The sequence below is a fragment of the Sinohyriopsis cumingii genome, chromosome 2 (genome assembly GCF_028554795.1).
Source record: "Sinohyriopsis cumingii isolate HCF-2022 chromosome 2, ASM2855479v2, whole genome shotgun sequence".
NCBI classification, from domain to species: domain Eukaryota; kingdom Metazoa; phylum Mollusca; class Bivalvia; order Unionida; family Unionidae; genus Sinohyriopsis; species Sinohyriopsis cumingii.
Genome location: NC_142962.1, coordinates 28,748,835 through 28,766,298, shown reverse-complemented (window position 1 = coordinate 28,766,298; position 17,464 = coordinate 28,748,835). Strand labels below are relative to the sequence as shown.

Below are 17,464 nucleotides of genomic sequence, written 5' to 3'. Positions count from 1 at the left end.
GTACTTTGACTCAGTAGTTGTAGGAACAAATGATCAGCATTAAATTAGACACCATATCCTGTGTAATTCTGACTACAGTAGTTGCAGATGCAAACAACTAGTGTCAAATTAGACACCACACCTCGTGTACTTTGACTCAGTAGTTGTAGGAGCAAATGATCAGCATTAAAGTAGACACCATATTCTGTGTAATTCTGACTACAGTAGTTGCAGATGCAAACAACTAGTGTAAAATTAGACAATATATTGGGTGTACTTTCAGTACAATAGTTGAAGGAGCAAACAACTTGTTTCAAAGTATTCTGATTACATTTATTCCACATCCAATAAGAGACTGCCGGTCCAGTGCCTTAAAGAGAATGTTGACAATATTTATTGGCACATTAGCGTTTGGTCCTCGCAACACATAACCTTCAGTGATTCCACCTGTGAAGTCTGTCAGTGCATCAGCCATATTTCCTGATTTCAGGGCTTCATAGGAACCGTACAGTCTGCAATAAAGTAACAACTAACTGATTGTGGTTTTATGGCACACCAGCACTGTAAGGCTATATAATGCCAAAAAAATGTTTATATGATTGAGTGATTTATATATGAAAAGTGGTTCATAATCAACAAGTGATAAAAGAACAAAGTGATGAGATGATGAGGATAATATATGAAAGTTCTCAACCAATGGGGGGTATAAATGGTGTGCAAAACATGCAATTAGACAATAAAAGATTATTTACAGTGATTCACTGTATACATGTTAGTTGAAAATACTCAAAGCAAATAGGTTTCACAAAAATTATATTTTAGAACAAATGTTAGGTGCCAAAAATTCAATAAAACTTGATAAGAACTCATTCCTATCAACAAATTCTGCCCTCAAGTGTAATTTCCCTACCCCATACCAGTACTTATTTTGAGTTCTATTAGTCTTGTCCATGCTATAGCAGGAGGGACAAAATCCACCTGTCTATAAAGACCACCAATAGATCATCCATGAGTGGTTACCATAAATTTGCCTGCATAAAGTCACCTGTCTTTAAGGACCACTACTGACTATTCCCCATGACAAGACTGATATAAACAAGTTTGCTTGTATAAAGCCACCTGCCAATAAAGACCACTACTGGCTTGTTCCCATGACAGAATGCTAAAGACACTTTTGCCTGTATAGAGAATTATGCTGTTTCCCACACACAGTATCTGAATGTAATCAATTCTCATTTGCTATGGAAGATTTATACTTGGGATTAATAATAATAGCAACAATACCATTACAAGAACCAGTCCCAGAATATCAACAGACTCCTAAAATACAAGTACAAGAACCAGTCCAAGAATTATCAACAGACTTCAATAATACTAGTACAAAAACCAGTCCCAGAATACAACAGACTTAATACCAGTACAAGAACCAATCCTAGGATTATCAACAGATTCCAATAATACCAGTACAAGAACCGGTCCAAGACAACTGATTTCAATAATACCAGTACAAGAACCAGTCCAAGACAACAGATTTCAAAAATACTGGTACAGGAACCAGTCCCAGAATATCAACAGACTGCAACAGGAGGTGCTCTATAAATATTACGAACTTCTGAGAGAGTGCCAGTATAAGGCGAAGTTGTTTACAATTGCAACACGCACTATGGAGAGAATGTTGGAATACCTCTATGTTACTTTCATGTACTGTTGCTGAAATTTCTTTGGATATTGTACTTGTGTACATCTTACATGAACTAAGCACACAGGTAACTATAACAAACTGCTCCTTTGTGCTCAAAAAATCAGCCTGAATTAGTCTAAAGTACACTATCTTTAGCAGTTATTAAAATAGGAAAAATATATTTTGCTGGACTAGACAATACCAGCTTCTAAAAGTGCAATGAATGAATTACCAAATATATAACATGTAAAAATAGGTTCTCGGCTCCTTTTTTATAATTTACCTCTCAAGTCCAGGAATTGAAAATGACCAATTGGAGCTAGCAGTTTTTTGAGAGGTACACATCTGAAGTAAAGCCAAGCTGCATACTATATAACCCATATTACAGCCATCAATCATTCACCAAAATAGAATGGGAATAAAAGGTTCTTTGAACAATACCTAAGATATACAAGGCCTTTTTTAAACAGCCAGTATAACCAGTGAGGAAATATGGGGAAATTATTTTCATTAAAATTCTAACCCTATGCAATATAAGAAACTGTAGTAATACCAGTACATGAAAAAGTCCAAATAAATTAACAATATTGCCAGTATAAGAACAAGTCCCAGAATACCAACATGCATCAATAATACTAGTACAACAACCAGTCACATGAAGCAGTCCAGAACATCATTAGACTTCACAAATACCAGTATAAGAAAAGTGCAAGAATGTTACAGAAATAAATAAATGGAAATGATGGAAGTTCAAAGAGTGAAATAAACAAGATAGAACTGCACTGGTTCAAATTCAAGCTTTTGAACATTCTCCAAAGCTCAAATAAAAATATAGCATGATTTAATTGATTTTCTCAGTAAACTAATAGAGACCTGTTCAAATTAAGTAAAATGTTCTTGCAAGATCTCTATTCTGGATTACCACCTATCATGCAATACCCAATAATTCTTCCATGAATCAAAGCTTTGTAAAAAGTACCAACCTCTATTGAGACCACCAGGCTTGAGAGAGACCAGTTTCTGTCTGCAGAACTCATGACAAGATTTACATATATGCACGATAATTTTATTCAAAATGTTAAGTTGTTGATGAATAATGCTGAGACATATGCCATGTTTGGCAGGAAAAACTGTCTACATGTACAAAGTAAAGTTAACGTACTTGGCATAAGCCTTCTCTAGCAGGGCAGCCCAAAACTCATTTTTCTGGCCGGAATGTACATACATCAACTCTCCACGATAAGTAGGTAGGCGGTCATCCACAATAACCTCTACCCACTTGCCAAAATGCCAGAAATTGAATCGAAACAGACCAGCATACCAGCCATCTTGGAATCCTTGATCTGCAGGCATAACACGTCGGAAAAGCTCCCGATGATCTGGGCTTGTTAAGCAAGCTACTGCTGCTAGCACCCAACAATCACCTGTGGGGGAAAAAGCTAGCATTAAATTATGTTTACTGTACAAGATTAAGCTCCATACTTCACTGTAATGTTAACTAATCTTATTCTATGAATATTTTGAAAAGTTAATATGTGTCTAGAACTAAACTTTAATTTTTCAAGATGATATCCTTCCCAATATCTATTAACTTTAAAATGCATGTTGCAAATCATAAGACTCATTCTTTGTAATTGTTACAGAATGACACAAAACAATATATCATAAAGTATCTACTGGGGTGAAGCCCAAGGTGATACTATGTACCATCACAAATACTGACTGTGAAATCTTGTTGTTGTTGTTGTTGGGTTTAACGCCATTTTTCAGCACACGATAGGCTATACACGGTGCAGACAGAGGTGAGATGGCAGTGATCCATAACGGAGAGCACTTTCGACCACTCTGGGCCCCGACTGTGAAATATCTCGAGGGGGATGAATCTCCTGAGGTGATGCTATGTACCATCACCAATGCTGGCTGTGAAATGTCTCCGGAGTGTGTGTGTGTGTGTGTGAAGCCCCTGAAGTGATATTATGTTCCATCAACCATGCCGTGAAGTATCTCCAAGGGCAGAGTCCCAGAGTTGATACTATGCAAAAACAGCATATAAAGCACATACTCTCACAACTGTATAAACTTTTGTGTTTTTCAATGTGAAAGAATAGGGTAGGTGCTCTGGTTCACTCAGTGCGCAGTTGATGAAAATGGACAGATATCACAGCTGCGAATTCAATTTCTTACAACTTCTGAAGACGTGGATGACTTGACTTTGCAAATTATTTATATTTAGAGGAACGCCTGAACACCCTGCCCTTGAAACAATTCAATTTGTTTGTGGTAAGCTAAATGGAAATCATTTGATAGAATGCAAAGGAAAAGACGGCCCAAAAATTTTCTGGAAGTTTTATTCAAAGGAAGGTAAAAGGTTCATAGACATGTCATCCATGAAGTCTATGAAATTTACAGGAGTTGCATTTATATGAAGTGATGGAAATTTTCAAGCCAAACCTGTGGAACAGAACAAACTGGGAAAAAATTCCACATAATACAAGAAGACATTGAATCCAATAAATATTTAGCATCCATTCAGGGAAAAGGATTTGTGGTACACATTTATTCCAGCCACTGAATGAAAAGGAACTGAATACACATTTATTCCAACCAGTCAGGGAAAAAGGATCTGTTGTACGTGTTCAATCCATCCAGTCAGGTAAAAAAGGATCTGCTGTACGTGTTCAATCCAACCAGTCAGGGAAAAAGGATCTGTTGTACATGTTCAATCCAACCAGTCACGGAAAAAGGATCTGTTGTACGTGTTCAATCCAACCATTCAAGGGAAAAGGGTATGCTGTAGATGTTTATTCCAACCACTTTAGGGAAAATGTGGAATGTATGCATTCCAAGTGGTTTCTTTACATTTTACAATGACTTGTGGAATGTATGTATTCCAAGTGGTTTCTTTACATTTTTCTTTTTTCTTCTTTTTGCCCTTCACGATACAATGCAGATGTATATATGATACACTATTATACACTATTATCATGTAACCATTACATACATTTATGATACACTATTATCATGTAACCATTACATACATTTATGATACACTATTATCATGTAACCATTACATACATTTATGATCACTATTATCATGTAATCATTACATACATTTATGATACACTATTATCATGTAACCATTACATATATTTATGATACACTATTATCATGTAACCATTACATACATTTATGATACACTATTATCATGTAACCATTACATACATTTATGACACTGCGATCATGTAACCATTTAATATATTTATGATACACTGTTATCATGTAAACATTGCATACATTTATGACACTGTCATCAATAGTCATTATATTCATGTTGGAAAAGTGCTGTGCCCTATCGGATCAAGATCTCATGAAGTCATCAGGGTGTTTCCCATGAACTGGTGAAGTGCTATATTAAACAGTTTGGTTATGCAGACTGTCAACTCCCATGCATGATCATTCACCACTTTTATTGACTTGCAAGAAAAGCCAAAGACACGAAGTCTAGCATCAATGATTTCACCTCACTATTTAACAACAGTTTTGAAATCATGTCAAATACTATGCAGTTGACTTCACAGAACATCATGTTGAACATGTGTAATGCAACAATGTTCTTTTCAACACTTGGGGCCCCAAGTGGCCGAGTGGTCTAAAGCGCTCTCCATTACAGGTCACTGCCATCTCACCTCTGTCTGTGCACGTTCGAGTCTTGGATTCAGCCAATGTGGATATGTGAGAAAGCTTGCCAGTAGCTTCTCGTGGGTCGGTGATTCTTTCAGGGGTTTTCCTGGTTCCTCCATTAATACTGGCTGCCATGTATAGCCTATTGTGTGCTGAAAAATGGTGTTAAACCCTACAACAACATCTTTTCAACACTCAGAATGTCAGTGCTATGAATTTCTGAGTGTGTAAGGTATCATGGTGTATTATATGATACTGGTAACAGCCTCCCAGAAAAGAAGGCATGTTACTTCCATTGCTCATGGATTTTGCCTAAAAGACTCCAAAGCTGTCATCATATATTTGCCAACTGCTTAAGACAAACTGAGTGACTTTCTTCCTCATCCCCAACATTTACCAAAGTATTGACTTTGTACTTGTGGCATGTAGACAGAGGAAGTGGGGAATTCAAGAGAGTTTAAATTCTATAAATTTCTTCCACCAGTCTGCTACGTTCCATCCTTTCCATGGTGGGATCAGCATGACTCAACAGATCAAGATTCTCCCTGCAAATGTTTAGTGGTCAAGCAATCCATTCTGCCTGGCCTGAAGGTAGTAAGAATGGCCGAAAGGCTGGAAAGAACACTGTGCAGTGAGCTGGATGGCCAGCTGGCCAGCCAAACTGATAAGCAAGTAATCTTGATCACTGTTAACAACTGGTATGGCAACATGACAAGGAATGGAAACACATCAAAGTCAAAACTGAATGAAACCCCATGTATCTTGACTTACAAACTTTAAGGCCATGCTCAAAGGGAGCATATGCCCACTGATTACCTAAGGCATGGCACTCTCTCATCAGCTCTAAGCCACTACTAGAGGTTTGCTTTCACAAAAATAATTCCACAGTGCCAAATTTCATTAAAAATATTTTGAACATTTAATGACATTCTTCTTTAAAAATGGTATAAAAAATTTTTCCAATCACACCAAAAATGTCACTTATTAAGAATAAAATACCATTCAACTAAAACATAAATTACCAAGCATTCTAATTAATAAATCACCATGGCAACACTCTTCCTCTTTTCAAAGTGAAGCACCAGGTGAAGAAAAGCATCTTTTTTTTCAAAGTGCATAATTATAACCTTTTTTATTAAATGAAAACAACAGAATAATGTCACAGGATAATAATGTTAATAATTCTCCCTGTCTGATCTTCACCACTACCCATGTAAATTGCATCTTAATGAAGAAAGGTTCATCAAAATGTTATCAAGGTAACTTTACAGGATCTTCAATAGTAATTAATAAAGTAGAATATGCTGTCACAGGGTCATCCAACATCTTCAAAACCATGGGCCACATGGACCAAAAATGTAAAGTTCATGGGCCATACATGAGAAACAGAGAGAGAGACAATTATACATCAATTAAAAAGTGACTGTATTTGTGTGGGTCAAAAATTAATGACCTGTGGGCCACATTTGGCCCTGTAGTTGGACCAATCAGTGCTATCATATTTTATGAATAATTGCTTAATAGCTTTAAAGACAGCAAACAACAGCTATACATTGTTCCCATACAGCTTCCTTAAATGATGTTTCAGAATTTTATGTTGAAAGAGCAATTTAATGGAAATATGATACATCTTAACATAAGAGAGATAAATCTGAACAGAAATCTGCATTTCAGATCTTAGTATATAAGAGTTATCTTTCTTTACTTTACAATTTGCATTAAATACAACGCTTAGCTAGACAACAACATGCTGTTCATTTTCAAACAAGAAAAAGGTTACAATCATTCCCAATCACTCTCTTACCAAGCTTTCCTTGTTGGACATCAAATCTTGTGGCCCCATCAACAAAAAATTGAGGCTTCATTCGATGATACCCTGCTATTTCCTAGAAAAGAAGTTGATGGTCATTAGTTACATGCACTGTAATCAAGCAGAGAGCAAGTTGTATTACTTGCAGCCACTCAGGTCATATGCGGCTCAAGGATTGTAATAATCATAGAAAAAGTCAATTTTATTACCTAAAGCCACTCAGGTAATAAGAGAATAAAGGACTCTAATAATTATAAAGTAAATTTTATTACCTGCAGCCACTCAGGTAATATGAGAATAAAGGATTCTAATAATCATAGAGAAAGTAAATTTTATTACACTGCAATCACTCAGGTAATACTAGAATAATGAATTGTACTAATCATACAAAAAGTAAGTTTAATAACTTGCAGCTACTCAGGTAATACAAGAATAAAGGAATATGCAGGATCACAGAGAGAGCAAATTTTATTACTGGCAACTGCTCAGGTAATATGAAAATAAAGGACTGTAATAATTGTACAGAGACTCAGGTCATACGAGAATAAAGGATTAGTTTTTTGATTGTTGTGGATCATGTATCTATATTCATAAATAAGATCTAAAGTACATGGGTCATGGGTGTCATTTTCTAGAATTTCATTCTACATATCTTTAAGTGGGAAGTATTCACTTCATTTGGATTCTTATACATCCACATTCCTTTGGAAGGTCATTATTTAGACACCCCCAAAAGTGCATATAGCAAACTTAATGTTAAAGTACAAAGACAGTTTTGGACATAATGAATCTAAAGTTGTGATCCAGAACAATCCAGATTGAATGTCACATGCTGTGATGTCACAATGAAAGCTATTTATATTGACAAACAAATCTGTACTATCATATAATGTGACAATTCCACTTGACCTGCTCTTTTCTTGACTAAAGTTTAGTACATGGCCACCATTGAAAAAGACCTATGAGATTGATAATTTTCATCTGGAAGTTTCTTGATGACAGTTAAGGTGCACAGCATTCAATAATCAAGACTGAATAGTCTTTGGCTAAAGAAAATTTTTGTTCAATTTTAAAAGAACAATTTATATTTAATGTAAAATGAGTAAATGCGCATACATGATCAGTGTGACTTTTACTATAAAGACAAATAAAATATACGTCATTTAAATCTGAAGCCATGACAAATGTCATCAGAGCTGATCTATCTTATTCTATTGCACGCATATTAGTATGGTTACACCTGACAAAGCCAAATGCATGTACTTATCATAAGGGAAGTTATCATACACTGTCAATACATTGTAATATACATTGTCCATACAATGTACTATACACTGTCAATATATTGTACTAAACGCTGCCAGTACATTGTACAGTGGAACAGTGGAACCCCGCTATAACACGATAATTGGGGTCCACAAAATTGGATCGCATTAATATCGGGGTCGCACTAATGTGGGGTTTTACAGTATTTTACTTTTTTGAGAGAATAACTCATTTGCACATATACGTGTACTCCTGTCTAATGTATATGATGAATAGGGTATCAACACCGTTCACTATCGTGCCGTTGTAGCATTCAGTTCATCTATAATGCATGTAATTCCATTGAAAAATTGCACACAGATTTTTCATGTGCAAATGAATATACAAAATTTCGGGAGCCACGCCACGACCTCGTTATATCCAAATTCGCGTTATAGTGGGGTGCGTTATAGTGGGGTTGCACTGTAATATGCAATTTCCATACAATGCACTATACACTGTCAAAACATTGTAATATACACTGTCCATACAATGTACTATACACTGTCAATACATTGTACTATATACACTGTCAATATGATGTAATACACACTGTCAATACATTGTACTATATACTGTCCATACAATGTACTACATACTGTCCATACAATGCACTATACAATGTCAATCTTTGTACTATACACTGTCCATACAATGTACTATACAATGTCAATACATTGTACTACATACTCTCCATACAATGTACTATACACTGTCAATACATTGTACTACACACTGTCAGTACATTGTACTATACACTATCAATACATTTCACTATACAGTCAATATGATGTAATACATACTGTCGATATGATGTAACATACACTGTAAATACATTGTACTATACACTGTCCATACAATGTACTTATACTGTCCATACAATGTACTATACACTGTCCATACAATGTACTATACACTGTCCATATGATGTACTATACACTGTCCATACAATGTACTATACAATGTCAATCATTGTACTATACACTGTCCATACAATGTACTATACAATGTCAATACATTGTACTACATACTCTCCATACAATGTACTATACACTGTTAATACATTGTACTACACACTGTCAGTACATTGTACTATACACTATCAATACATTTCACTATACAGTCAATATGATATAATACATACTGTCGATATGATGTAACATACACTGTAAATACATTGTACTATACACTGTCCAGACAATGTACTTATACTGTCCATACAATGTACTATACACTGTCCATACAATGTACTATACACTGTCAATATGATGTACTATACACTGTCTATACAATGTACTATACACTGTCCATACAATGTAATATCCATTGTTGATACAATGCACTATACACAGTCAATACAATGTACTTATACACTATCCATACAATGTACTATACACTGTCTATACAATGTACTATACACTGTCCATACAATGTACTATACACAGTCAACACAATGTACTATACACTATCCATACAATGTACTATACACTGGCAATACAATGTATCATACACTATCCATACAATGTACTATACACTGGCAATACAATGTTTCATACACTGTCCATACAATGAACTATACACAGACAACACAATGTACTATACACAGTCAACACAATGTACTATCGTCAGACTCAGATTAATGATGATTAAGGCAAACAAATTATAGATCAGTGATACCATAAAACTTTGAGATATCACCCAACCATCCTCAGCCCAAGTAAATCCATTTCCAATTGACTATAACACATAGTAGAGACTAATATCCTAATCATTTCATGTGAAGATGATCTCATTTAAAAGAGTACTGCAATTTTAGTCTCAAGATAACACTACTGTTCACATGAACGACAGCCTGCACTTTTTCCCTCTCTCTAACCAACAGTAATTGGTCTCCAAATGTGAACATGCTTAATGTGATCACACCAAAAAGGAATTTGATAAAATACATGTGTATGCCCTTGTCAAAGGTTATTTACATATGCATAGAATGTTCTACTGTTTTAAGAAGTCCTGTCATTTTTATGTCCAAGCATGGCATTAAAAATAGACTTAGCTCTCTCTCTCTCTCTCTCTCTCTCTCTCTCTGCTTTTCCTTCATGATGACCAGTACTATGATCATGTACAAGGTAAATATTCTTGTATATGGTTGTGTGATGACCAGTGGTCATTTACAAGCTAAGTATTCCTGTATGTTTGGGTATTCTGCATAAGATACTCTATTTTCTAAATACTTGTTGTGCATGTTCCAAAGTGGGGGGGTCACTTGCAGTAACATTTATCCAATTGCCTAAAATAGTGCAATTAGTGCATCTTCTTCCATCAAATTGCATGCAAAGACATGTAATGACAATTAGCCCATCTTCTTCAATCAAACTGGATGTAAATACATGTATTGGCAATAAATTTCATCAACCAATATCAATAAAATACTCAGCTCATGTGAACCCTGGTCCCAAGGACCAATAAATGTGAGCGTGGAGTACATTTTATAGGTGACAAGTTGACATTCCTCCAATGTAGGGTGATGAGAAATAACATAACAATACCATATCAGTGTTGTGTGGGTCATAGCTGTCATGTGTGCACAGGCTATTCTATCACCTGGCACAGTTATTATAGCATGGCTACATGTATCTACATATGAATCAACATTTCATGTATATCATCTGATATCAAAGAGAGAATAGTGACCCTCATATTTGCTCTCAGAGACCAACAAATGCATTTTCAAATAAAAATTAATCATAAATACTATACTTTGATAGGATGCTGTATAACTGATGCACACACACACACACACACACACACTGCAAGTATTGTTTATTGGTTCCAACAAGACAGGTGTCCATAGAAGATCAGTAACTTCATGTAGACGGTAGCCAAGAAGAGATCCATGAAAACAATCAGGTAGCCCATTAAATTCAGTGATCTTGTGATGGTACCTAAATAAGAAATTGTTCCTTATACATTTTCCTTTGTTTCCTTGTTATAAGTAGTAACAAGCATTCTACTTTGTGAAATATTTTTTAACTGGAATTTGAAAATGAACAAACCATAATAATGTATTAAGTAGCCCATTGGGCTACCTGAATTTAATATATGGTAGCAGCCTGAACACAAGATCTGTGTGATTCTAAGTACTGATATCATTAGTTTAAACTTGAGGGTAAATCCAAAGCAAACTGTTATCCATTAATGTAACAAGTGCCCCAAATGGACATGATTCCACTCAACTGGTTTACATAACATAACAGCTGACCATTTCACAAAGTTGGTTTATAGTATGTACAGCAGTATTACAAGAACAACAATCCATAGCAAACTATCTTCCAAACTTTATATATAATTTGATGTATTTTACTAGTTTGATAAAAATGATAAATTCATATTTAGTTAAGTTGTATTGCAACTGAATGAGAAATATAATGTGAACTTTAGACAGGTAACAAACGCAGCCAAGCAGATGTATGGGTAACAAACTCATCCAATCAAAAAGTAGTTTCTATAGGGGTTAAAATCAGTCAGATTCAATGTAGCAAAATTATTAAGCACGACCACATATCTCACTCATTATCAATGTCATGCAAGATTTTTATCAGATAAGCACATATTCCAAGTTTAATCAAAATCAGATCTGATATAAGCTTCCTGCGTAGTAACAAACTCATTGTCTCTCGATTATTGATTAACTCATCCAAGATTTTGTGGCACAAGCCCAAATTATGAATTCTAACAAGATTTGATCAAAAATAAAGCCTCCACTATCACAACAAGCAATTCTTGAATGATGATGGCTGACAGATGATACATACGTGATTGACATGGGGCCATAACACCAGCTCATCTGGCCCATGGCCAAGTTATGTAAAAATTAACCTGGAACTCAGGCAAGAAGGAGATATTAGATGGTCTGCAAACAATTATTTCAAATTAATAGTGTCTTGTAAATTGAATGGTTGCATAAAAAAGTGTAGTTTAGACAACTAAGAACTCTACAGAAAATTAAAAAGGTTCACCTTAAAATCCATAATCAAAAAAACGCTTAAAATCCACAGATCAAATTCCACTGGTTTAATAATAAGGATAAATGGCAAGTTTCTTTTGGCATTACAGCATTTAATTTCACATGCAAATGATTAGTTCAGAAATGCAGTGTGAAACTGATTTAACCAGGGGGAATAATTTAATTATTCCTGAAATGCAGCATGAAATTGACATCATAAGGGAAATAATTTATTTCAGCAATGCAGTGTGAAACTGACATAACATGGGGAATAATTTGATTATTTCAAAAATGCAGTGTGAAACTGACGTAGCAAGGGAAATAATCTGTCATCAGATTAAGGTGATTTAATGTAACATGTTCAAAGATCACATATTTTCATATTTATTGACCTAAATCATCGAGAAAAAGTTTTCAAATGTTACAACAAATCCTCAGTCTCAGTGAAAGGTCCAGTGAACTGATAAATCCAGAAGTATACCCTGAAAACAGACTGTACATGTAGATGGATAACAATTTCTAACATGACTCTTTGAATCTACAACACTCATTTATCAGGATTTCTCATTAGTTCTATTTGTCACGACAAGTTATCAATAGCCTACACTGCGATGGTTACAGAAAAATGACATGTAACTAATGGTGGTACAGTACAGCATGTCATGTGTCACATTAATCCAGTTGTTTCCAACAACCTGGATGAATGCAATACAGTGCTTATTATCATTTGCTGTAGTACACAAAAATATGGACGTACATGTACTGCACAATGACTGGTTGCAAGCCCTTTTTCTGTTACAGTCCTGCTCAATGTAAAAACGTTTAAATGGTATTTACTCCATGCTCGAATGTAAAGACTTTCGAATGGTGTTTACACCATGCTCAAATATAAAAACTTTTAAATGGTATTTACTCCATGCTCAAATGCAAAAACTTTTAAATGGTATTTACTCCATGTTCAAATGTAAACACTTTCAAATGGAATTGCTCCATGTTCAAACGTAAAAACTTTCAAATGGTATTTACTCCATGTTCAAATGTAAAAGCTTTCAAATGGTATTTGCTCCATGTTTAAATACCAAAATTTTCAAATGGTATTTACCCCAATGGCCTTATAGCTTAAAAAATTAAGATGTTTGGATTGGATGATCCATTTCTATCTTTCAGTTTTCTCTTTCACTACTATAGGGATATAGATGTGCATGGAGATGAGTGATGAACCATGTGGATATAGATGTGCATGGAGATGAGTGATGAACCAAGTGGATATAGCTGTGCATGTGGATGAGTGGTGAACTATAGGGATATAGATGTGCAATGGAGATGAGTGATGAACTATGTGGATATAGATGTTCAATGGAGATGAGTGGTGAACTATATGGATATAGATGTGCAATGGAGATGAGTGATGAACCATGTGGATAAAGATGTGAATGGAGATGAGTTGTGAACTATAGGGATATAGATGTGCAATGGAGATGAGTGATGAACTATGTGGATATAGATGTGCATGGAGATGAGTGATGAACCATGTAGATATAGATGTGCATGGAGATGAGTTGTGAACTATATGGATATAGATGTGCAATAGAGATGCTGTTGTTGTTTTTGCGGGGTTTAATGCCATTTTTCAGCACATGATAGGCTATGAATGGCAGCCAGTATTAATGGTGGAGGAAGAACTTGGGAAAACCACCAACTCATGAGAAGCTACTGGCAAGCTTTCTCACATACCCACATTGGCCGAATCCCAGACTCGAACCCATGCAGACAGAGGTAAGATGGCAGTGATCCATAACGGAGAGCTCTTTAGACCACTCGGCCACTCAGGGCCCCATCAATGGAGATGAGTGATGAACCATGTGGATACAGATGTGCATGGAGATCAAAGATGAACTGTGTGGATATAGATTTGCATGGAGATCAAAGAAGAACTGTGTGGATATAGATTTGCAATGGAGATGAGTGATGAACCATGTGGATATAGATGTGCATGGAGATGAGTGATGAAACATGTGGATATAGATGTGCATGGAGATGAGTGGTGAACTATATGGATATAGATGTGCATGGAGATGAGTGATGAAACATGTGGATATAGATGTGCATGGAGATGAGTGGTGAACTATATGGATATAGATGTGCATGGAGATGAGTGATGAACCATGTGGATAAAGATGTGCATGGAGATGAGTGATGAACCAAGTGGAGATAGATGTGCATGGAGACAAGTGATGAAACATGTGGATATAGATGTGCATGGAGATGAGTGGTGAACTATATGGATATAGATATGCATGGAGATGAGTGGTGAACTATATGGATATAGATATGCATGGAGATGAGTGGTGAACTATATGGATATAGATGTGCATGGAGATGAGTGATGAACTATATGGATATAGATGTGCATGGAGATGAGTGATGAAACATGTGGATAAAGATGTGCATGGAGATGAGTGATGAAACATGTGGATAAAGATATGCATGGAGATGAGTGATGAAACATGTGGATAAAGATGTGCATGGAGATGAGTGGTGAACTATATGGATATAGATGTGCATGGAGATGAGTGATAAACTATATGGATATAGATGTGCATGGAGATGAGTGATGAAACATGTGGATAAAGATGTGCATGGAGATGAGTGATGAAACATGTGGATAAAGATATGCATGGAGATGAGTGGTGAGCTATATGGATATAGATGTGCATGGAGATGAGTGATGAAACATTTGGATAAAGATATGCATGGAGATGAGTGATGAAACATGTGGATAAAGATGTGCATGGAGATGAGTGGTGAACTATATGGATATAGATGTGCATGGAGATGAGTGATGAACTATATGGATATAGATATGCATGGAGATGATTGGTGAACTATATGGATATAGATGTGCATGGAGATGAGTGATAAACTATATGGATATAGATGTGCATGGAGATGAGTGATGAACTATATGGATATAGATGTGCATGGAGATGAGTGATGAAACATGTGGATAAAGATGTGCATGGAGATGAGTGATGAACCAAGTGGATATATATGTGCATGGAGATGAGTGATGAACCATGTTGATATAGATGTGCATGGAGATGAGTGGTGAACTATATGGATATAGATGTGCATAGAGATGAGTGATGAACTATGTGGATGTAGATGTGCATGGAGATGAGTGATGAAACATGTGGATATAGATGTGCATGGAGATGAGTGATGAAACATGTGGATAAAGATGTGCAATGAAAACATATGACATAAAAATATGTTCACAATGTATAGTATATGATTTTCCATACTTAATACCATGGTGTGACTGGATACTGGGACCCATGGGTCTTACGATAAGACCCTAAAAAATAGTATACAACAATATATGGTTTTGCATGCTTGATACCATGGAGTGACTAGATATTGGGACCCATGGATCTCAGGATAAGATCCTAAAAAATAATATACAACAATATATGGTTTTGCATGCTTGATATCATCTGTGACTAGTTAGATATTGGGACCCATGGGAGTCAGAATAAGACCCTAAAAAATATTGTATTGTTAATAAGCAGACTGAATATTCCATGTTTGCTGCATAAAGGCAAATGTACGCCTTCTCATTAAACGTACAACACCAAGAAAACATACTTTATTCAGATTATTCTATAAAGCTGACCCAACTGAAATCAATTTCCTCACTGCATTCCACCCCAGGTTCATCCTAGCCCAATATATTCCCAAGTTCTCTACTGTCTTTGATTTTATAATCTTTCTTTTCATTAATCCATTGAGATTATGAATTGTATTTGTTGTTCCTGGGATAAAGAACTTTTTTATTTCAACTTTACAGATTTTAATATTTGGGAATGAACTAAAAATAAGTTCAGTGATGTACAATAGGCCTGATAGAGGGTGCTGCCTGATGGAGGCTATTGCCTGGGAGTTTGTGGATGTACAATAGGCCTGATAGAGGGTGCTGCCTGATGGAGGCTATTGCCTGGGAGTTTGTGGATGTACCATAGGCCTGATGCTCCCGCCTGTACAGAACTAAAAATGACCAGTGTGGTTCAGTGGTTAGTATGTGGACTCTTGACCAGAAGGGTGCATGTGTTTTAGTCCTATCATTTAGTCGGCCTGGTCAGCTATAACAGAGGGCCCCAAGTGGCCAAATGGTCTAAAACGCTCTCCGTTACGGATCACTGCCATCTCACCTCTGTCTGCGTAGGTTCAAGTCTTGGATTCGGCCAATGTGAATATGTGAGAAAGCTTGTCAGTAGCTTCTCCAGGGTTGGTGGTTCTTTCCGGGGTTTTCCCGGGTTCTTCCTCCACCATTAATACTGGCCGCCATGTATAGCCTATCGTGTGCTGAAAAATGGCATTAAACCCTACAACAACAACAACAGCTATAAGGGTATGTTGCTAAGCAAGGCACTTGGCTCCAACTGGCAATGAATCACCTTCATATGTTGCTGTACAATAAAACAACAAAACCAAAGCAAACAACATAAATAATATACACATATTACAGAGTGATGTCAGTACCATATACACTCACTTATTGCAAAGAACAAAGATTCTGATCTGCCGTAGCATAATTTGCCTGCCAATCAGGGTCTATGTTATTTGTTATACTGGTTACCCTAACAAACTGCACAGACCCAGATCTGCTGGAGTATTATGGGATGGCAGATCTGAGTCTACGCAGTTTGCAGTTCAACATGACTTTATAAGTGAGTATATACGGTACATAACAGGATCTTAACATTTGCCATTGTTCTCTGTTGAAGGACTGGTATGAAAATTGCAACTTTCTATACTGTCCAGGCACAAAAGGTGTTCAAAAACAACATTAGTTGATAATATGCCTGGTATGAGAGCCATTATTGATTTTGGAACATGCCAATTACTACCAAATTACCTGCTTGAGCTAGGTATGATGTCATTCATATCAAAAGAAAGAAAAATGCTTCAATATTGATAAATCTTGACTTGATTTTTCTGAAAT

The 17,464-nt window shown here is 36.0% G+C and overlaps 1 protein-coding gene across 1 annotated transcript in view; it reads right to left on the bottom strand.

The window, feature by feature from the left end:
• Nucleotides 1-17,464, bottom strand: part of LOC149804534 (calpain-9-like) — a 113,716-nt gene that overhangs the window by 72,944 nt on the left and 23,308 nt on the right. Inside the window, exons 3-5 of the mRNA XM_089941289.1 lie at nucleotides 7,146-7,227; nucleotides 2,823-3,084; nucleotides 311-491 (exon numbers count right to left, since the gene is read on the bottom strand). Of these exons, the coding sequence (XP_089797415.1) occupies nucleotides 311-491; nucleotides 2,823-3,084; nucleotides 7,146-7,227 (525 nt within the window). The remainder of the gene's footprint in view (nucleotides 1-310; nucleotides 492-2,822; nucleotides 3,085-7,145; nucleotides 7,228-17,464) is intronic.